At 47.2% G+C, this 22,485-nt stretch overlaps 1 protein-coding gene and 1 non-coding gene across 3 annotated transcripts in view; one reads left to right on the plus strand and one right to left on the minus strand.

Annotated features, from left to right (window-relative positions):
- The window catches only part of RUBCN (rubicon autophagy regulator), a 63,338-nt gene extending 50,465 nt beyond the window's left edge, over positions 1 to 12,873 (plus strand). Inside the window, exons 12-21 of one of the 2 annotated variants that reach the window (XM_058662018.1) lie at positions 4,136 to 4,196; positions 5,177 to 5,309; positions 5,869 to 6,014; positions 6,527 to 6,591; positions 7,034 to 7,272; positions 8,201 to 8,262; positions 8,689 to 8,842; positions 9,882 to 9,975; positions 10,199 to 10,373; positions 12,408 to 12,873. In XM_058662018.1, the coding sequence (XP_058518001.1) occupies positions 4,136 to 4,196; positions 5,177 to 5,309; positions 5,869 to 6,014; positions 6,527 to 6,591; positions 7,034 to 7,272; positions 8,201 to 8,262; positions 8,689 to 8,842; positions 9,882 to 9,975; positions 10,199 to 10,373; positions 12,408 to 12,426 (1,148 nt within the window). In that variant the 3' untranslated portion in view covers positions 12,427 to 12,873. Of the gene's footprint in view, positions 1 to 4,135; positions 4,197 to 5,176; positions 5,310 to 5,868; positions 6,015 to 6,526; positions 6,592 to 7,033; positions 7,273 to 8,200; positions 8,263 to 8,688; positions 8,843 to 9,881; positions 9,976 to 10,198; positions 10,717 to 12,407 lie in introns of those variants that run through there. The other variant, XM_058662019.1, reaches the window with a different exon arrangement.
- Positions 12,874 to 18,984: 6,111 nt separating this feature from the next.
- Positions 18,985 to 19,147, minus strand: LOC118758994 (U1 spliceosomal RNA). Its single transcript, XR_004995922.2, has one exon. It is a non-coding gene; the product is annotated as a U1 spliceosomal RNA (small nuclear RNA).
- Positions 19,148 to 22,485: the final 3,338 nt, after the last annotated feature.

The following is a 22,485-nucleotide window of genomic DNA, read 5'->3' on the forward strand; positions in this document are numbered from 1 at the left end:
CTTCTCAGCTGTTTTGACTTTGGGGTTTTGTCGTTCTGTTCTTTCTCTGTATCCTCTTCTGTTATAGCTTCCTCGGGTCTTCTTTACCTCCCCTGTAGACCCTTCAAGAGTTTCATCTTCTGCATGTGTGTACCTACTCAGGGTCCCCATCGGTAATAAAGAGCACATGGTAATTTGAATAGGAAAGTTTAATATAAAGAATTAACCTGAGGGATTGAAAATGTCATTGAGAAACTGGCTTCTGAGGGTTAAAGTGAACCCTGAAGGAAGAGCAGGTGCAGTAGGCAGCAGTCACAATTCCCAGGGTTCAGATAGAGCCCCAGTGGCAGGAACAAATGTAAAGGCCCAGACCCAGACCTCCTGCTGCACTGTCTGGGGAGGAGTTCCCTGAAGTTGTGGACAGGAAGATGCCATGCCAACAGCTATTGATGAGGAACTCTCTCTGGAGTACCCGGGGGAGCTACCTCCTCAAGGGAGATGCCAGGCCCTCAGTCCTCAGGGCTGCTGGGGAGAGCAGTTCATGGAAAGATGCTGGGCCTGTGCCAGTGACTGGAACTCTCAGGAAGCTCTCCCAGGGGCTGCTGAGAGAGGCCATTTATGAGAGGTACCACCTGTGCCATTCTGCTGCAAAGCCACCCAGGTCACAAGTCTGGAAACAGAACCACAGGGCCTTCAGGGATCAGGCTGGAGGAGCACGCCAGGCCCTGGAGAAACCCTTTCCTGCTCCACTATCCCTCCAGCGCCCTCTACTGACAAGGCTTGTACAGTGGCCCCTTTATTGCACAGCCCAGAGAGAAGGGCCAGTGTGGAGCAGAAAGGCAATAAATTGATAGCTGGCATATTATAGAAAAAAGGGAAAGGTTCAGGAACTCTATTTTCTGACAAGTTTTAAAGTTATATCAAATTCGAGGGAATTAGTTGCTTTTCCTTTTGCCCCTTTTAATCGTATGTTCCCTGTTTTTTAAACAGTTGATTGTGATTCTCTTTTTAAAGAGTTTCTTCTTGAGTCAGAAGTTACAGAATATTCGTTGGCCCTGGATTCTCAGGTGTATTGTGTATCAACTCCTTATCTGCAAGAAGGGGTCCAGGCATTTGAGTCATCATCTGTTACCTTCCTTGGGCATATCAACAGTAAGCTGTCTGGGAAGTGGAATAGCTGGGACTCAGACAAGCCCTCCGATACCTGATGTGAATGTCCCAAGTGGTGACTTAACCCACTACATCACAGCATCAGTCCCGTAATGTTTTCTTTAACAGCTTTGTCTTGAAGTAACGGATGTGGCTAGCTCCTTATTCAAGGTTGTCTGTTGAAAATTTTCTCTCGCTTTTCTTCTTTGTTATTCCCAAACAGGGTAAAATTTACCTTTAGCAAATTATTCACTTAAGATGTATTTTCTGAAAGCTTGTTATATACAGAGCAGCATTCTGAGGCTTACTAGGGTAGAACAAGTCTTATGTACAATCCAAGTCGGTCTAGGTGTTAGCCAAATAAATGCTGCAAACCACGTGGTCTATAAAGGTCTAGTCTACTACTGCCCATGCTGTGTTTCTTTTCTCCACTAGTATTTTTTTTCCTTTATATCTTTCTTTCTTTTTTTATTATATTTTGGCAATCTTTACATTGTTAATTAGGGTAAAAAGGTACAAGGGCTAAGGGAAAGTGGGTAAGACCACTATTTCCCTATTGTTTCCTTCATATATCCGAGGTAAAGGGAATATTGAGGGAGAAGCCCCACCCAGTCTCCCACCCACCCCAGGTTCTGGATGTCGGGCATGCTCTGAGATCCTTGCTCAAGTGGTTCTGATAGTTCACCAGTTATAAATCACTGCCAGTCTCGCCACTCCAGGTACGATGAGGCTGTTGAAGAATCCACTGATTGATATAGTCCGTCATATAGTCTCCTTTTGTCCCGTATTTCGCTGCCAACATATAGCTGAGGTGGTTGATTGACCTGTTCTATCTTCCATCTTTTCTTGGTTAAGGTTCTGAGTCCGCCATTTCGATTGAGGGGATCCCCAAAGAAACTTTGAGGTGTTCCCAGACCAGATTCCTATATGTACTAGCAAGTACAGGGCCCGGCACAGTCCACCGGAACCAATGGGTGTTGCAGTCCATCCTGGCTCTGCCCATCACATACTTGGCCCTCACATAAACCAGTGGGAGCTGCAGCCCAGTCAGAGCTAACCACAATAACCCCCAGCAGGCCTGCCCCTACCCTGGTTTGCCAGTATGTGTAGCAGACTAGTCCAGTCTGTCCCACATCCCATTTGGCTCTCATAAATGTCGAAGGGCTTAGTTCCATCTAACCAGCTCAGCTATCCAGCCCTCATGGGTGTTGTTGAGTGCCTCTCTGTTTAGCCACCCCAGTCCCCGTCTTAGTTATTCTGTGCCTTCCCGTGGTAGTGGTAACCCAAGAGGGAGGAGCCCACTATTTTCCTCCCAGGTCTCTCTCACTCCCAGATTATGCACTCTCCAGGTGGTTCTGTGGTTAGACTTGACAGTATTAGCCCCTAGTGCCAGCTTCTGCTACGGGTAAGCCCCAACAGCTCTCACCCACTCTAATTTTTTTTGCACCAGTAGGAATAGTCCGCCCATCCTGGCTCTTCCCTGACCTGGTCGTCATGATTCTCCACTAGTATTAATTAGATTGGAAGTAGACAGTCAGCAATGCATTGAGATCTAGAGTTGGCAGCAGAATTTCAGATAGGATATATCATATACATGATGTCTTTGTTGTTAAACAAGACAAACTTTGCGAACCAGCAGGAAAAATTAAATTTTCTGTACTTGGTATATGAAAACTGATGGATAGACTTCAAATCTGTTATCATACACACATAAAAGGGGTTACTTAAAAATTCATAAAAATATATATACGATGAAAAAAGCTATGCTTGGATTTAAAAAAAATTGTGTCAAAATAAACTTACCTTTTCATTCCACTTTTCCAGGACCATTCTAAAACACCCTCATAATGCAGCTTTGAAGACATTAGTTTGTCAGCAGTATTTGATTGTATACTTGCATGCAGAGCCCTGTGGTAAATACAGGTATTTTAGAGCCAAAAGAATTAGACACAATCTCATTTCCTTACAAGGAGATTTTGTGATCTAATTGTACATACATAAAAAGTCTAGATATGGTAAAGCACATGAGTAACCACTGAACTATTCATGGCCAACTTCAAAATACTGTCATTCATACTTGCCTAGCCCTTTTGAGGACTTCATGCAGAGTAGACTGTCTGCCATGTAGGCCTCATCAGATAAAAGGGCCTTTCAATGGGACATCAAAGGAAGTGAGAGTTGGAATTTATCAGAACAGTGTTGTTTTCATGGCTTGGACAGGCTCGGGCTGCCTTTCTGGATCATGACTGCTGTATTTCACATTCTTCCTTCCACCAGAAGAGTTTGTACAAATGTAGTCTGCAGGGGTTCAGGCAGACTGTTATTAGAAACCCCCTTCAAATTCTTTTATCATTTAATTTTGTTTGGACCAGCCATAGCTTCCCGTAAGTTTGCCTGAGAATTCTGTGGTCAAGATCATATTGATGGTGTTTATGAACGTTTGTTGGTTGCCAGGCATCTGCAGGAAAGTTCTCTTTCTCTGCCACCAGGCAAGAAGATCTTCCCATGGATGACTTATGACGTTCATGGATAATACCAAGATGGTGAAATTAGAAACAGGGTTCTGATTGCACACACTTGGAGTGAGTCATCCTTGTGACTCAAATCCTGTTAGGTGCTAATTCTTACATACGAAGAGAGAGCCAGAAAGCGTTTGCCCCTGGAGAGTGCAGTAGAGATTTCAGTCATTTATCTTGTTTCTTTTCCCCAGGCTGTGTCCCTGTGTCCTTGGGATGCTTCCTTTTCTCACGTTCCAGTTTACACCAGATCTGAGCTTGTGTTTTCATCTGGATCTGTAACCACTTCAACCTCCCCAGTGCTATGCACTAAGTCATGAATCTAGTCTGGATGTGACAAATTACAGACTGTGTCCGAGGTGCCCTGCTATCTAGGATGTAGCAGCAAGTTGCTGCCCTGAGTGTTAGCAGGCAGTACCCTGAATGGCTTTCAGTATCCCACATTTCCTCCCTCTCATTTCCTGTTCTCCGTATGTCTGGCTTCCGTTTAGATGCTGTCATCAAAAGGAACACAGCCTCAAACGGCAAAGGCTTCACTTCCTCTCAGTCCTTGTAAGTACTTCTTTTCATGAAACCACGGGCCATGTGTAGAAACAAATCCAATTATTGGCATGCAGATGGGACAGGCCATGGGTAAAGCCGTCTGAATTCAAGAGGAGGCAAGGTTGAAGTGATGGCCTGCCTGATGACAACAAATCCAAGGGAAGAGGGAATAACTGGGATCCAAACAGGATGAGCCTCTGTGGAGGCAAAGCTTTCCTTCTCTGATCATAACAAGGTTCCCAGAGGATCAGGACTCAAAAAAGAGAACACTGATCATGCCTTTTTCTTTTTAATTTTAAAAGATCTATTTGTTTGAGAGGCAGAGTTACACACACACACACAGAGAAATAGATCTTTCATCCAAAGTGGCTGCGGTGGCCGGGGCTGACCCCTGTCTGAAATCAAGAGCCAGGAGCTTCTTCCAAGTCTCTTGTGGCTGCAGGGACCCAAGCACTGGGCTCTCCTCTGCTGCTTTCTCAGGTGCATTAGCAGGGAGTTGAATCAGAAGCCTATGAAATAGGCACCCATATGGGATGCTGAGACTGCAGGCAGTGGCTTTACCCACTAGGCCTGAGTACAGACCCATTATGACTTTTGATTAAGAAATCAAACTGCACATATTGGAAACCCAGTTTGGGGAAGTAGTAGTTCATGTAGGAGGAACAGTAGCCTTTTTATAATCCACAGAACAATATTACTCACTTTGTTTTGCAAGCAAGACATTATAATCTCCATTGTGCAGTTGAAGGAACTGGAGTTCAAAGGATGGAAGTGGCAGAGTGGTACAATGCTAAGTGGGATTTGAATTTGAGGCTTGATTAACCTAAGACCAGCATGTTTTCCATTGTGTGTATGCATCTGAGAGGACAAGCAAAGAAGCTGAGCACACTGGAGGTGCTCCGAGTGGTCTGCCAGCTGAGTAGTTGCCACGCGTGGTGCCACGCCCAGGCGGAGCGCACCCATCCTCCTGTCTCTCCTTTCCTTTGCAGCTCCCACAGCTTCCTGCACTCCACGTCTGCTGAGGCAGTGGCCATGGGCCTCCTCAAGCAGTTTGAGGGCATGCAGCTTCCGGCTGCCTCGGAGCTGGAGTGGCTAGTCCCAGAGCATGATGCCCCACAGAAGGTAGGTGCCCTCAGCTCTTCTTCCCTTCCCAGGAGGTGGGGTTGAGCCTTTCTGATCTCACTGTCCTGCGCCACGTGATCCCCCAGTCGGGATGAACCTGTGCCTTTGCTCACTTAGAGAAGCTGTTTGTTAACATGTTGAGTGAAGGAATGCCCAGGTTTTCCCTGGCAGTGACAAAAGACAATGATTTCCGCACTGTCCTCATTCCACGGGACTGCTCAGTAGACCCATGCTCCTTGCTGTTGAGTATGTGAGGTGTGAAAGCACCCTGGCATCCTAAGGAGTCTGGGTTGAGTACAGGCGAAGCATTACCGGTGGATGCCAACCCCGCCCCCCGCCCACCGTCGGAGGCCATTTCTTTTTGCTTCTTAGAGAACAAGGCCCTCACTTCTAGTGTCCCAGTGCCTTCTGGTTTGTCTCTAGGGCCTAGGTTTCCAGAAGCCCTTACTCCATGGTATTCCTGGAATGTCTTCCAACAACTGCGTCATGGCCCAGAAGGTCAAGACCAAGGATCCCCGAGGCTGTACCTGTTAGCTCATGCTGTGCTTTCGTCCTGCAGCTCCTGCCCATCCCCGACTCACTGCCCATCTCACCAGATGACGGGCAGCATGCTGACGTCTACAAGCTGCGTATTCGTGTCCGTGGCAACCTGGAATGGGCCCCGCCCCGACCTCAGATCATCTTTAATGTTCATCCAGCCCCAACGTGAGTAGCCAGGGCCATCTTCCCGTCCTCTTACTCCTGCCCCCGAGCATACTCCCACACAGCTGTGGTCATCTAAAGGCAGAGGGAAAGGATTATTCATTTTGTTTACTAAGTTCCTAACTCTCAGTTCTGCCATTCTTTCCCAGGGCTAGGTGGACACAAGTTCTTTCTTTTTTCCCTCTGGTACTCCCCACCTGCTGCCTTGCTCCCAGTGGTTGTGTGGGTTACAGGTTTTTCTTCGCTGTATAAGACACATGGATGTTGTTTCCTCTTGACTGCATCTCCTCCCTATTCGTAAAGGATTGTTAGGGAGAGTCACTGCCTAGACCTAACCCCTGACGTGATCATCCTCAGTTTGAATGAATTCTTCCAGTAGGTTCATTTGGTTCATCTCTTAAGAATTCCCATTCTTCACCAGAGCCACAGGTTCTATATATCCTTGTCCCTTATACCCCAGAGGCCTTGGGCCACTGCTGTTGCCTGCCAAGCTGCACTCCTTCCCCTTTCCTTAGGAGGAAGATTGCCGTGGCCAAGCAGAATTACCGCTGCGCGGGATGTGGCATCCGGACCGAACCGGGTGAGTATCCCCTGCCGCTACTGTGCTGGCTCCAAGGGCCTTCCCTCTCCCACATGTGGGCAAGCAGGCAGTGGGAGGAAGGAAGAGGGTAGAACTGAGGAAGGGGAGAAAAGGGACCTGGCGAGGGAAGGTGTTGAGTAGGCGAAAGCGCTAGCAATCAGGGAAGTTATTCCTGGGAGAACATTACCAGGACTGTGTATGGGAGGAGACTGAATGTTCTTGGACGTGAGTCTCTCCGATTCTGGTTCCTTCGTGGCGTCCAGGATAGTATGTAAATGTTGTAGCCCCCAGTGTTGTGGGCTTCTTTCAGCCTTAGGGAACTCAAAGGTGACAGGTGACCACCACCCACCCGCCCATTCCTGCCTTTCTAAGGAATGGCAGTGCTGCCTCCTCAGCCTGTAGGGGGAAAGGTCACATCCTTGGCTTTCTGTTGTCTTTGCAGATTATATCAAGCGGCTGCGGTACTGTGAGTACTTGGGCAAGTACTTCTGTCAGTGCTGCCATGAGAACGCCCAGATGGTCATCCCCAGCCGGATCCTGCGCAAGTGGGACTTCAGCAAGTACTACATCAGCAATTTCTCCAAGGACCTGCTCCTTAAGATCTGGAACGACCCTCTCTTCAATGTGCAGGACATCAACAGCGTCCTCTATAGGAAGATCAAGCAGCTCAATCAAGTCCGAGTAAGAACCTTGAAAGGGCCACGGAGTGATGGAGTCTCCTTTTTCCCCTCCCCTCATCCCCTATCCCTGTTCACACGGAATTTCCAACAATCTACCATGTTGTCAGGATCACAGTGTCAGAGCTGTAATCAACTCCTCATCCACATTCTATGCACTTTCTTAATCTCGTCTCATTCCCCTGGTATCAAGCTATTCAGAGCCTCAAACCCAGGAGTTTTGGCTCTGAAGCTAGATAACACTTGGTAGCAAAAGAATTTTCTCCTTAACTGAAAATATTACTGAGCAAAGAATGGGCTTTCACCTGGAAAGTTTGATTTCAGGCCTTCTCAGCTCTTTCCAGCTGTTTGTGGTTTGGGCAGAGTCAGCTGGCGCAGGGTCTTCCCTGACTGGAGAGTCCGTTGAGGTGACTTGTTGAATTTGAGATGTAGAGGACAATTTGTCTCTGGCAGCTAAATGGAAATCTTCCAGGCTCCCTAGGGTTAAAAGTTCTCTCTCTCCTTCCTTCTTTCCTTCTTTTGCTGCCTTCCTCCCTGTCAACAAAGATTTTGTTTATTTTAAAGTTAGAGCTTCAGAGAGAGGCAGATATCTTCCGTCCACTAGATATTCCCCACACGGCTGCAATCACCTGAGTCAGACTATGCCAAAGCCAGGAGCCAGGAGCTTCATCCAACTCTCCTGCAATGGGTGGCAAGAGGTCCCCCAAACACTTGGGGCATCTTCTGCTGCTTTTTCTCAGTCCATTAGCAGGGAACTAAATTGGAAGTGGGCAAGACAAGAACAGCCACCCATATGGGATGTTGGTATTGCAAGCTGCAGCTTTACCTGCTGTGCCACAGTGCCAGCCCTAATATGCTCAGCTCTCTAACAGTTCATTCTCTCCTCTTCTCCAACTCCCCTTCTCCCCTGGCCCTGACATCTTTATCTTCAGCTGTTGAGGATCCAACTCTGTCACATGAAGAACATGTTCAAGACCTGCCGACTGGCGAAAGAGTAAGTCTCGTTGGGGGCCAGAGTCCTCTAGCTGACTTCATGTCTCTGAAAGGGATGTATCCCAACAGTAGGCTCTTGTGTGAATAAGAAGAGTGATGGTGGTTGAGAGGGGGAGGTTGAGGGAATGAGAAGTCACAGCAGTGACTGACTATGTCCTTCTGACCAGAAGGGGAATCTAGTGGCTTCTGTTCAGGGCAGGCCAGCACTGCCAGGTGGCATGGATACCTGTGCATAAGGCTGTAAATAAGTCACTTCTGCCTCCCAGACACCATATAGCATGGGAAGGCTGGGGTGGCTAGTGAATGTGGCCCCACTCCACGACCCCATGACTTTATAGCTTGTGATTCTGCAAAGATCTATCCACCACAGTGTGCCACATAAAGTGTTCATTCCCTCTCTCCTTCCACCTCCCCTCCTTTCCTGCAGACTCCTGGATTCTTTTGACACAGTCCCAGGCCACCTGACGGAAGATCTACACCTGTACTCACTCAACGACCTAACTGCAACCAAGAAGGGGGAGCTGGGACCCCGGCTTGTTGAGCTCACCAGGGCAGGGGCCGCCCACGTAGGGCGATGCATGGTGAGAACACCTCACCTTCGCATGGGGCTAAACCCTTGCTTAGGAACACAGGGAGTGGGACAGACCCAGGATTCTTGGCACTTGGCTCCAAGAAGCTGGATGACTACTCAGCACTAGGAGGCACAAATTGGAAAGGGTTGCCATTCCCTAGGTTGGTGAGCAGCCAAATCCTTCAGACTTGAAGAACCTAGAATTAGAAGGGGAATTGGCACTGGCATTGTCCCTGGGTCAGGGACTCTTGGCAGGACTGAGTGGAATGTCAGGAAAGAATGATCATGCTGTGGAGGGAGGGCCTGGATTACTGCTCAGAGAGGGGCTGCCATCTGAGACTTGGCTTTATCATTTCCAGTCACTATGAGCAAAAGAAATAATTTGCCTTCTCTACTTAAGCCTCAATTTTCTTGTCTCTAAATTAATGTCAATAATTATATACAATGTCTGCTTACCAGTATTTTGAGAGATATGTGATAGCATTTTGTAAACTTTATTTGTCGTTTGGGATATACTCAATATCCTTTGGAATCACTCATTTTTTAAACTGTCGTATAATCTGCCTTGGTGATACATGGCAGTCCTAAAACTAGAGTTTATGGTGGGGAAGAAGTGGGAAACCCTATGTGGCTGAGGAAACTAAAAATACTCAAGTATACCCTGACTTGAGATGAGGTCTAATTTTGGGGAAATAGCCTCATTTTCACATTTGCTCTTATGAATTTTAGTCAGTCTCCAGATTGGCCAGTGACCTTGAGGAGGGCTGATGTGATCCAGCCTCCAACTCGACCTGTTTTTATAGAGAGCCCCTTCAGTGGCTGGGGCTTTTGAGTTTGTGTCTCTCTGTCTCCCCCTCAAAGCTTTGTCTGACCCTGTGTGGTCCTGGCCTGGTTTGGCTTAGGTCTCTTTCCCATAGGCTATAGAACCCCTGAACCCCATTCAATTTGTATTACTGTTTTGCCCCTCCCCTGCATGGCTCAGCCCACTTGGGCCAGCTTTTCTGGTACTCACTGTCCCTCATCTTGCCACATGGCTCTCTCTTCCCCAGCTCTGCCAGGCCAAGGGCTTCATCTGCGAGTTCTGTCAGAATGAAGACGACATCATCTTTCCTTTTGAGCTCCACAAGTGCCGGACCTGTGAAGGTGAGGGCTGGAGCCAGGGAAGGGGCAAGTGGATCTGAACATGGGGCTGTTTTCTTTCTTCTGCTCCATTAGCAGGAGTTTGAGTCATCAAAACCCTGTGACTTTACCACCAGGGCACTGAGCCGTGGTTGGGGAGAGAGGGTTGTGGCCGCTACTCAACTCCCAGATGGAGGCACAGATGGAGGCCGTGCAAGTTGTTTTCTTCTTTCTTTGACCCCAACAGAGTGCAAAGCATGTTACCATAAAGCGTGTTTCAAGTCCGGCAGCTGTCCAAGGTGTGAGCGGCTGCAGGCCCGGAGGGAGTTGCTGGCCAAGCAGAGCCTAGAGTCCTACCTGTCAGACTATGAGGAGGAGCCCACTGAAGCTTTGGCCCTGGAAGCCACCGTCTTGGAGACCACGTGAGGAAGTCACTGCAAGCCCTCCCCCCAGGGCTAGGGTCACACACCGTGCGGAGCTGAGCCAGCCTTTGAAGGACTTTCCCAACTTGGGACCTCTTTATATATATATATGTGTATATATATATATATATAATTATCTTTTTTTTTTTTTTTGTACAACTCTCCTGATGTCCATGTGTATTCGGCCTTTGTCAGGTTGCTGCAGTCTAGTCTGTTGTAGCAGACAGTTTACAGGCATCAGATATTTCCATCAGCACTGACATGTGGGTCCTCCAGCAAATATTCCAGTGCTTCTCTCAGGGGAGAGACAGCAGAACCCACTTCTGATTGCCGTGGCCTTCCACCGAGGACCAGATCTGGCTTCAGCTGCATCTCAAATCATTTCCAGGTGAACTTTGTGTTAGTGGTTGAGTTCTGAGCCAAGCCTTTCTCAACCAGTTGTCTTCTCCTTTGCTGCTAGAAAGGTGGGATTGGAGTTTTCTCTTCCCCAGTCCTAGAATGGGTAAGATCTCCCCAAGGAGAAGCAGCAGAGAATGGACATTGTAGGCCTGCTTAGGTTTTGGGGAGCCATAAAAACAGAATTGTTACTACCCCCAAATCCTCAGAGACCCCAAGGAGGCAGCCATGATGTCCTGACCCCAGCAGGCTTCAAACAAAGTGGACCAGGCCCCACCCAGGTGTGGCTTCCCACCATGGGCTTAAGGGAAGCTATAGCTGTGCTTGAAGGAACCTTTGTTCCTTCTAAGGAGCTGTTGGCCCCTTCTTCACTAACCTAGCTGTCTGGTATAGAAGCAACCTTCCAGACAAGCCCCTGTCGCCGTCCTGGGGTGAGGGCAGAAGACCCATGCCCCACCTTGTTACTGGTTCCCTTCCTCCTCCGTCCTGTGTGAGCTGGTCCTTGCGGCTCTGAGTCCAAGTGTGATCCAACTCTATCCATTGTCTCCTTCTGGCAACAGAGCTAGGAGCCCCCCTGGCGGCTGATCTGTTTCCCTAGTTTCTTTCTGCTATTTGTAGTGCTATGTAGAACTTGACAAATGTGGAGTGAATGTTCCTGCATTCTTAAGAAGCTAAGAGCCTTTATGCCAGTTATGCACTCTTCAACTAGCCTAGCCGTTCTTGTGTGCAATCACCCTTTTGTTCAGACAAATTTTAACAATTTCCCCTCTCCTGTTAACGTGTTTTTAATGGGGAAAGGTCTCAGTTGGGACCATGTACCTGTTTGTTGTGTTTTTAAGTTGTTACAGTTTCTAAGCTTTGTGTAAAACACTGGTCAGGGTTGCTTCTTCAAGGGCTGACAGTGGTGTGCCCTGAGACTGACTGATTCCTGTGTACCTGTCTTCTGGTAGTTCGTTGTTAATTGCCCCGAAAAAGAAAAAACAGTGGCTTTAGTGCCGCTCCCAGAAGCTGAAGAGAAAGTTTGCATGTGGCTGGTGGAAACTGCTGAGTGTTTCAGCCAGATGTAACTTCTTAAAAGGAAATAGAGGAGCATTAAGATAAAGACCATAGCTAGAGGGAACCTGCAAGAATTGGCTCACAGTGTTGACTACTCTGCCTCAAACCTGGGATCTGAAGGTTGTGTTGGATTGAAAGACTCTGGAGGCTCTTCCCCCTTCAGATCATGGTCAAGTTGTAGAAGTCAAGACCCAGCCCAGTTTGGAAGGGCTGACTGGAAGCTGCCTTGGCTTCCCAAGGGCTCTGGGAATGACTTCACAGGACTCGAGCCCCAACGTTCAGACTCAGGCTTGTGAAAGTCATGAGCGCCACTTCCAGTTGTGCGTTACAAATCCCGCTCCTTACTCCAAGTCAGTGCACACACTCTTACCGCCCCACCTGTCTGTACTGGCCTAGGAACAAAGTGTGGAGGGCCAGCCCTGGTTCCTAAAGCTAGACTCAGCCATCTCAGATGCTTCTGAGCTCCCACATCTTTGTCGCCACCTATTCCACTCCTTTGCTAGCATACTGTCCAGCAACCCTTACCTTAAGCTGTCTTTACCATCCCAAATACCCATTTCTTTCTTTCTTTCTGTATAGCAGGAAAGGAGAAAGAACATGAAATGTTTTGAAAGCACTTTGCAACTTACCAGTATATGAAAATCTGCTGCTGTCCTGAATAGAAGTTACTAAATGCACTGAAGAGAGTTCTTTATGACATGAAAGAGAAAAAGTGTTCTTTTCTGTAAATTATGGGCTTGTTCGGGGAGAATCAGCTTGCTCATGAGGTGGAGACAAGATTCAAGACATAGCGGAAGAGTGGAAGGTAGATGTTTTCCACTTAAATGAGGCTGTTGGTGACTTTTCTCTGCCAAGACTTTAGAGTTGTGATCGGATCACTGGAAAGGGAGCAAGGAATCTAAACAAGAGATGAGTTGTGTGTGTGTGTGTGTGTGTGTGTGTGTGTATGTACTCACGGCTCATGTTCTGAACTGAATCCCCACTTGTAGCTCCCACACATCCCAGCAGTTCATTGTTGTCTTTAATAAACTAAGCGAATGGAAACCTACCCTTGGGTTTGCCCACCTTGACTATCGGGAAATGCCGCTGAGTGTCCACCACGAAGCAGTGGACACGAGTTCTGTGCAAACGCATAGCCTGACGAGTCAGAGCAGGTGGATTGAGGGCTCTGCCACAGGCTTTGTGGCACGTAGTCCCGTCCACAGCACATTGTGCATCCCTTCTTATCCCCATGGTGCAACTGTCACCTAAAACAAGGTGACCTCGTCTCCAAAATCCAGATTGTGTGGGACACTTCACTCTGTACTTCTGTATCTGGTTCTGCTTTCTTGCTCCTGAGCCACCAGAGGCCCATCTCTGCATTGTAGCTCTCTAAACTTACCCCCGCCAGTGTCCCTTTGTCACCATCAAATAATCTGTCAGAAGCCACCATGAATGTAATTTCCCCAACCTTAATACTGGTCTCCCAGGTTTGAAAAGTTTGTCTTCCGCTTCCACCCTAATCAGGTGGGATATCTGGCCAGTCAAGCATTAAGTCATTCTCATTCCTTTTCCACCACTGCCACACAAATTCAGGTTCTTATCTCACACTTCAACTCTCCAGCCATGCCAGTTTCTTCCTGTTCACTCATTCCTTACGTAGTTGGATACCTGCTATATACCAGTTTCAGTACTTGGTTCAAGAGCTGCAGCAGGAAGCAAAATGGAAACAGCCATTATTTCCCTTTAGGGACTGAGAGCCTTGTGGGGGAGACAGACATCTCACAAAGTTACCAAAAAGAATATGTGATTACAAGCTGTAATAAGAGCTTATGTAGGAGGAGAGCAAATGCCATTAAAAAATAACAAGGGGACCTAGTTGACAAGTAAGGGTCCTGAGAAAGTCATCCTGCTATCAAAGTCCTGAAGAATGAGACTCAGAAGGGGGCAGTAAGAAAAAAGGGCTCCAGAGAGGGATTAACACAGGTGATGATCCTGAGACATGAAGTGTTTCAACTAAGATTTAGATTTTGTTCTCAGAACATGGGCGATCCACTGAATTCATGCTAAAAGCCTAATCCCAATGTGATGGTGTTTGTAGGCAAAGCTGTCTAGTACCATTTGGCCTGGAGAGTAGAAACCCTTGTGAATAGAATTGGTGTAGCTCTCCTCTCTGTTGAACGGACACAGCTAGAAGAGCCCTCACTGTCTGTAAGCCAGGCAGAGAGCCCTCCCATGAACGCAGCCCTGCAGGCACCTGGATTTCAGACTTTGGTTTACAGAATTGACTGAGCTCCCCAGGTGATGGTCATTTGTTCACAGTGGTTCAAGCTGAGACAACTGGAGAACCACTGAAGAAGAGGTTTGTCCGGGGAGCAATCAATCTGGTTAAACATCAGTGTCCTTTGTGGAGGATAAAGGGTAGGAGGAGTGGCTGTTCTAAGGAGATGACTGCAGTGGTTAAGGAGGGGAATTATTTTGGGTTGGATTAGGATGTTGTCACTGTCCCCTCACTACCCAAAGACTCTAAGAATAAAGTCTGAAAGTTCAGCTCTGATTCCGACAGGTTTAAGCGAGGAACACTGTGAAGCTTGTTGCTTTCTCAGCACGGGGAAGGCCTTCGGTGTAGGCTCATACGGTAGCTTCCTAGCCATTGCTATGGCTGTTTTCCTAAACTGCTAAGACTGCATGTCCTCTCCGCATGTAAGAGCTGACTCGGCCACATCTGAGCGTTTTCTGCCAGCATGCCATCCTTCCCTTCTTCCTTTGTGAGCCACTCACAGTCCATCCAGAATGCTGCTAATAGAATAACCAGCACAGCAATGGAAGAAATTACCTGGTGGCCATTTGAATGTGAGCAGTCAGGAGAGGGGCGAAATGACCATGCTGCAAGGCTCTTCCTACTGGCCCTGACTGACCATCACTCATCCTTTTTAATCTCCCTAGACATAGCTGCCTTCCCTCGGCTGAAATCCAATAAGACCCTCAAAGCCCAGCATGAGACCTTCCAAGTGACAGCTGGAAGGAGCCATTCTGAGGTCTGGGGCATGAAAAAGACCTGGCAGAGGGGGCCCACATATGCCTTCTGCATGTAATCAGTGTGGTTCTGGAGTCCAGTGGATCTGCCGGGTTTCCTGCTTAGCCACATGGACCTTGCCCATAACTTCCCTCTGCCAGCTCACCGCCGGCTCGAGCACCAAAAGTTCTTAAGTACAATACTGACTCAGGTTTGAGAGGACTGAAGCAGGCAGCCATGGGACCCCTTAGGTCTAACTGCATCATCTGTCCTTTAACATGCTCCTGTTCTTCCCCAGCATAACCCCCTGTGAAGTGTCTGCAGGGAACTACAGCTGACAAGCTGTGGTGCCCAGCCTCTCAGAGTCCACGGGAGGTTTAACTACTGGGCACCTCTCTGTACGAATGGACAAGCCTTTTCCTGCAGGAGCAGGGAAGAACCATTTGAAGAGCATTCTGTTCTTGATCATGTTTTCCCCTCTGTTTTTCAGTGGGGAAAAAGGTTGATTAGAACTACATAATGGGAGCCCAGTGCTGTGGCCTAGTGGCTAAACTCCTCACCTTGCATGCACTAGTATCCCGTATGGGCACTGGTTCAGTTGCTGTGACCACTTGGGGACTTTCTCTCTGTATATTTGGCATTCCAATAAAAATAAAATGAATCTCTAAAAATAAATAAATAAAATGGGACAAAGAATAGGATTGTTCTCACCTCCCCCAACTACTTGTCCTCTTAGCCCTTTTTCTTGCTTGCCCCCAATGCTTGGCAGCAATGACTTCCCTAACCCTGCAGCGATAACCGAGTCCTCGTATCCCGTCTCCTCTTCCTTAGCTGCTTTGTCCACAGCTGCCTCTGTTGTGCTGTGTCCTGCCTTGTTCCATTCCAAATGTCCTTCCCCCTGTTTATTATGAAATTTCCAGCTTTTCCCCTTCTGGGGACTAAATTGGTAGTCCCTAAAAACAATGATCTTTGTACAATTTAGGCTGAGAGAATGATGACACCGTGTGAGAGACTGCTGAAGTAGTTACAGTGTGCCAGTGGTTTCTAATCACAGATAGCTCACAGTGCAAAACCTGGACTATGTTCTAAACTCGTGTATTATTTCAAATAAGGTGTGTTTTGTGGGAAACAAAGCTTGGTTTCCAACAGATTTCTAAGCTTCTCTTGCCCAATGTTTAACTTCGTTTTTAAAACTTCTTAGGCCAGGGCCCAGCGGCGTGGCCTAGCTGCTAAAGTCCTCACCTTGAACGCACCTGGATCCCCTGTGGGCGCCGGTTCTAATCCTGGCAGCTCCACTTCCCATCCAGCTCCCTGCTTGTGGCCTGGGAAAGCAGTTGAGGACAGCCCAATGCTTTGGGACCCTGCACCGATGTGGGAGACCCAGAAGAGGTTCCTGGCTCCTGGCTTTGGATCGGCACAGAACCGGCTGTTGTGGCTCACTTGGGGAGTGAATCATCGGACGGAAGATCTTCCTCTCTGTCTCTCTTCCTCTCTGTATATCTGACTTTGTAATAAAAATAAATAAATCTTAAAAAAAAAAAAAACTTCTTAGGCCAAGAGTGAAGACTGCTCAATAGGAAAAAGCACCACTGCGTTCAGTGCCAGCCCTGTCCTCACCCACCTACCCATCCATCCATCCCAAGTGTCTAAGGATAGTTCTGAGTCCTGGATACCATGACAAAACATTGTTACAACAGCTGATCACTGCAACACAATTTATGAGTAAAAGCTCATACATGGAATGCATCCCCAAATAGGTACCATCATTAAAATGATTATTATTGGGCCTGGCGTGGTACCTACTGGCTAAAGTCCTTGCCTTGCACGTTCTGAGATCGCACGTGGGCACCAGTACTAATCCCGGCAGCCTGCTTTCCATTTGGCTCCCTGCTGTGGCCTGGGAAAGCAGTGGAGCACAGCCCAAAGCCTTGGGACCCTGCACTGTCATGGGAAACCTGGAAGAGGATCCTGGCTCCTGACTTCAAAGTAGCTCAGCTCTGGCCATGGTGGCCACTTGGGAAGTAAACCAGAGTATGGAAGATCTTTCTGTCTGTCCGTCCTCATTTCTGTATATCTGACTTTCCAATAAAAATAAATAAACCTTTTTTTTTTTTTAAAAAAATGACTAAGATCAGGAGTTTTAGATGGGAGAAAACCTCTGAGTTTTAAAAGGTTTAGTTATTTATTTGAAAGGGTTACAGAGAGAGCTTCCATTGCTGGTTTGCTCCCTAAATGGCTGCAATGGCTAGGCCTGGGTCAGGCCAAAGTCAGGAGACAGGATTTCATCCAGGTCTCCCATGTGGGTGGCAAGTTCTCAAGCATTTGGGCCATCTTCTGCTGATTTTTCCAGGAGCATTAGCAGGGAACTGGATTGGAATTGGCATCCAATGGGATGACAACACGGCATGTGGAGGCTTAACTTATTGTGCCAGAACATTGACCCCCTGGGTGAAAATGTTATAACAATGTTATGTGAATAAAGGAAAAAAGTATGTGTCACATATTCATGAGCCCAGATGGAAGAGCTTTCTCTCTCCCTCATCTCTCTGTATTCCCCTCTCTCCAGAACTTCCAGATAAATAAAATCTTTTAAGAAAAATGGGAAGTTTACATATAAAAGTATATATATCATTGTTACAATTATGCAAAAATACACCTAGAAAGAAAAGGTACATCAAGTAAACACATGAAGATAAGTGTGATTCTGCAGAATGATGGCGTTTTTGACTGATTTCTTCCCCTTATGCACATGCTGAAATATCTATAAATTAGTCTTTTTTATTTAAAGAATTAATTTTTTAATTTAAGATTTAATAGTTATGATTATGGCCTCCATATGTTGTGTGTCTATGTTTTTTTATTCAGCTATGTTAACAATGTTTTGTTAATTAAAGTTTTAGAAACATTCTTGTGTCTTTTTTTTTTTTTTTTGACAATCTTTACATAGTCAATTTAGGTAAAAATGTTCAAGAGCTATAGGAAAGTGGGTAAGACTATTATGTCCATATTGTTTCCTTCATGTATCTGAGGTAAATGGGGATATTGAGGGAGAAGCCCCACCCAGTTTCCCACCCACCCAAAGTCTCGAATGTGGGGCATGCTCTGAGATACTTGCTTAAGTGGTTTTGATAGTTCTCCAGTTATGAATCGCTGCCAGTCTCGCCACTCCAAACTCGATGAGGTCGTTGAAGAATCCACTGATTGACATAGTCCATCATATCATCTCCCTTTGTCCCGTATTTCACTGCCAACATATAGCTGAGGTGGTTGATTGACTTGTTCTGTCTTCTGTCTTTTCTTGGTTAGGGTTCTGAGTCCGGCACCGCGATTGGGGAGATCCCCAGAGAAACTTTGTGTGAGGTGTTCCCAGACCAGATTCTTGTATGTACTAGCAAGTATAGGGCCCGGCACAGTCCATCGCCCCGATCAGGTGGTGGTTGCAATTGCTGGGTTGGTTCTGTTCTCAGCCCCGACTTCCACTGGAACCAATGGGTGTTGCAGTCCAGCCTGGTGAGTGCCCAGCGCATACTCAGCCCTCACATAAACCAGTGGGAGCTGCAGCCTAGTGACAGCGACCCACAATAACCCCCACCAGGCCCGCCCCCTACCCTGGTTTGCCAGGATGTGTAGCAGACTAGTCCCACGTCCCATTTGGCTCTTGTACATGTCGATGGGTATTAAAGCTTAGATCCATCTAACCAGCTCAACAATCAAGCCCTCACGGGTGTTGTTGAGTGCCTCTCTGTCTAGCCATCCCAGCCCCCATCCTAGTTTTTTTGCCCTCCTGTGTGAGTGGTAACCCGAGAGCGAGGAGCCCACTATTTCCCTCCCAGGTCTCTCACTCCCAGATTATGCACTCTGCAGGTGGTTCTGTGGTTAGACTTCACAGAATTAGCCCCCAGTGCCAGCCTCTGCCAGCTGAGCAGAGGCTAAGCCCTAACAAGCCTCACCCACTCTATTTTTGTTTGCACCAGTAGGAATAATCTGCCCAGCCTGGCTTTTCCCTGATCTAGTCCACATGCGGCGCACAGGTGTTGTAGCCCTGCCTGGTCTGGTCTGCCCCCATCCCAGCTCATGCTCTCCAGTGGGAGTAGCTGTCCAGCAAGGGAACCACCCCTTATTCCCCTGCCGGCTCTGCCCCTTCCCTTCCTGGTTCTCACTCATGCTGGGTGGGCACAGCAGTCACATCCGGTACAGGCTACCTCACCCTGGCATTCCATATTTTTGGGAAAATCGCAGGGGTCAGCACATCCGGAGTGCAATGGATAAGCCTCGCCCTGGGAAAACCACCTTCGTGATCATGGTATCTCCACTGCCAGGTAAGTATTAAAGAATTAATTTTGAAAGTTTATTTTGCTTTAAGGAAAAATTATCACCCTTGAAATATTCAAAAGTAAATAGGAGATATTCAAAACTTAATAGGTATCAAAGGACCATCAGAATTACTGCTGCTCTCTAGGGCCTGCACCATGGCTCAACAGGCTAATCCTCCACCCTGTGGTACCAGGGTCCCATATGAGCACCAGTTTGAGTCCCAGCTGCTCCACTTCCCATTCCACTCCCTGCTTGTGGCCTGGGAAAGCAGTTGAGGATGGCCCAAAGCCTTGGGACCCTGCATCCACGTGGGAGACCCGGAAGAAGCTCCTGGCTCTTGGCTTTGGATTGGCTCAGCTCCACTTCAGGAGCCACTTCAGGAATGAATCAGTGGATGGAAGATCTTTCTCTCTGTCACTCCCTCTTTCTGTAAATCTGTCTTACCATTAACAATAAATAAATATAAAACACACACTTTTTTTAAGAATTTTATGAAGTGTTTTCATATATATTTTTTATTTTTAATTTTGTGGTACAAGTTTGCATAGACTGGAATTCTCCCCCCAAACTCCCACCCCCAACAGATTTTCTCCATGTTGCTACAATAGTATAGTCCTTCATAAGGGGTTATAATTCCATCAGTCTGTTGTTTAAGTGTGCCCCGACATTGCTGGTACAGACAATGTCAGACAGTCCAGCATCCCATTGTCTACACATTTCCAACAGCTTCATTGGGAGTCCATCTTTTTTTTTTAAAAAAAAAATTTATTTGTTTTATTACAAAGTCAGATATATAGAGAGGAGGAGAGACAGAGAGGAAGATCTTCCGTCCGATGATTCACTCCCCAAGTGAGCCACAACGGCCGGTGCACGCCGATCCGAAGCCGGGAGCCTGGAACCTCTTCTGGGTCTCCCACGCGGGTGCAGTGTCCCAATGCATTGGGCCGTCCTCAACTGCTTTCCCAGGCCACAAGCAGGGAGCTGGATGGGAAGTGGAGCTGCCGGGATTAGAACCGGCGCTCATATAGGATCCCGGGGCGTTCAAGGCGAGGACTTTAGCCACTAGGCCACGCCTCCGGGCCCGGGAGTCCATCTTTTGTTTGGAGGCAGGAATGCATGTTGCATTGTACCCCCACATCTGGATATGGTAGACCCCAGTACTCCATCACTACATTTCCATAAATGAGAAGCCATGAAACAAGGTCAACAATGGTATAAAACAGAACAACAGCCGCAACAACAACACATTCCAGCTCCATGAAAAAATGCAACACTGAGTAACTAACACATGAGTGACCAAAAGGAAACGCAAAAGTCTTGGGAAATATGATGCCACTGTGTAATACATGAGCCAGCGATGAGTTCGACAAGAGAAAAGAAATGATTTGGAACAAATGAAACAAATAAAAAAACATCAAAACACATGGGATGCAGCAAAAAAAAAAAAAGCAGTATGGATGGGGTTATTGAAGTTACACTTTCCATGATGGTTTCTTTATATTAGAGAGAACATATGGTATTTATTCCTTTATGATTGTCTCATTTCACTGAGCATAATGGTCTCTAGTTGGGACCACCTAGTTGTAAATGGCATAATTTCATCCTTCTTAATAGCTGAATAATATTCCATGGAATAGAAGTACCACAGTTTCTTTAACTACTCTTCTTTGGAAGCGTATCTGGATTGTTTCCATGTCTTTGCTCTTGTAGATTGTGCTGCTGCAAATATAGGATTACAGATCCCCTTCTCATATGCAGATTTCATATCTGTTGGGTATATTCCTAGGAGCAGGATGGCTGGGTCATATGGCAGATTTATTTGCAATTCTCCAAGCACTTTCCATATTGATTTCCACAGTAGTTGTACTAGCCTACACTCCCAGCAGCAGTGAAGGAGGGTGCCTTTCTCCCCACATCCACGTCAGCAGGTGTTGTTAGTCGAGTTCTGAATGTAGGCCAGTCTCACTGAAGTTAGGACACACACACTTCTGTTTTAAACATCTCTGAACATTCTTCACTAGTCCAGAAAGCATGCAACGTCCCTCCCTTTGCTGCCTGCCTGGCTTCAGTCCAGCCCCTCTGCCCCGAGCATGCACAGGGAGGCGTCACCTTGGAGCTTCCCTGAACTGTCTGCACGTCTGCATTTAGAGCCCTGAATTGTCATCATCCTTGGCAGGCTGTAGGGTTCCCATTGTTCCCTGGGTCCTGGAGGGAGGGAGACCCCGACTCATCAGCTTCTGAGGGAGACTGACGCCGAAGTGTGGGTGAGGGGAACCAGGGCTCCTGGGATGAAAGCCCTCTGGTCTGCCATGTATCAGAGTGGATGTTCTCAGCAACCCTTCCAGAAGCTTCTGGGACTCCAGCCATTCCAAAGACTACATACAACTTTGTTTGCCTCTGGTGCTCAGCTCCTGCCATGAGCACCTGTCAGCAGAAATCACTGTAGTAGCAAGTGTTGGCTCTAATCATGATGCTCTTCTGAGCAAAGTAGGAGTGATGTTTTCTTGCTAAAGGCAGAGAGTGTATAGGCCAAACAAAAATGTTTGCTCAGCTGCAGTCTTTCTACAGTGTGTTCAGGCAACTGGAGACTCCCCAGAAAAAGAACCTTCGTCTCAACTCTTGAGTTAATCTCCTTCCCCTCAGGAAGTACATCAGAAATTGATTTTGTTTAAACTTCTTATCAAGAAGGGGGCAGATGGTTCAAGCCGGCTTCCCTGAACTCTTCCCCTAGACTTTGAACCTTGAACAAATAAGGCAGCAACCAAAAAGATGGGCTGCTCCTGCTCATTCCACACAGCAAGGGGCCTCGGAGGCTGCCAACTCCCTGCTCTGTGCAAGGCTTTGTCGTTAGCCTTTCCTTGGCATCTGTTTAGTAAGTGCTGTTGTTTTTCTGTTTGCCTTTCCTAGGTGAATTAGAGTCTGTTTCTACTGTTGACAAAGAACCCTGGCACATGTAGTGACTAGGAGCAAGAGAGAAAAGCGAAGGCATTCATGGAGGTAAGCGATGACACCCAGTCACTGTCTTCTCTGGCCTGCCTGTTCATCCAGGCTGTGGTATGAGGCTCCTGTCCTCTGCCATGTGCGCAGCTAAGTGCCTGACTGCACCCTTTGCCCTGTAGGACTGTACAATTCAGTCACCAGACAGGACTGCCCAATGGAAGGTTTTTTTTCCTATGCATGAGGTACCATTTTAAACTCTCAATAAGCAAAACTTTTTTGATCCAACAATTCTGTGATGTAGATACTATTATCATTTCCATATACATCTTAATTTTGGAAAAGATTGATTTATTTTTATTGGCTATGCAGATTTACAGGGAGAGAAGGATCTTTTACCTGCTGGCTCACTCT

Source organism: Ochotona princeps, chromosome 3 (assembly GCF_030435755.1).
Source record: "Ochotona princeps isolate mOchPri1 chromosome 3, mOchPri1.hap1, whole genome shotgun sequence".
NCBI lineage: Eukaryota > Metazoa > Chordata > Mammalia > Lagomorpha > Ochotonidae > Ochotona > Ochotona princeps.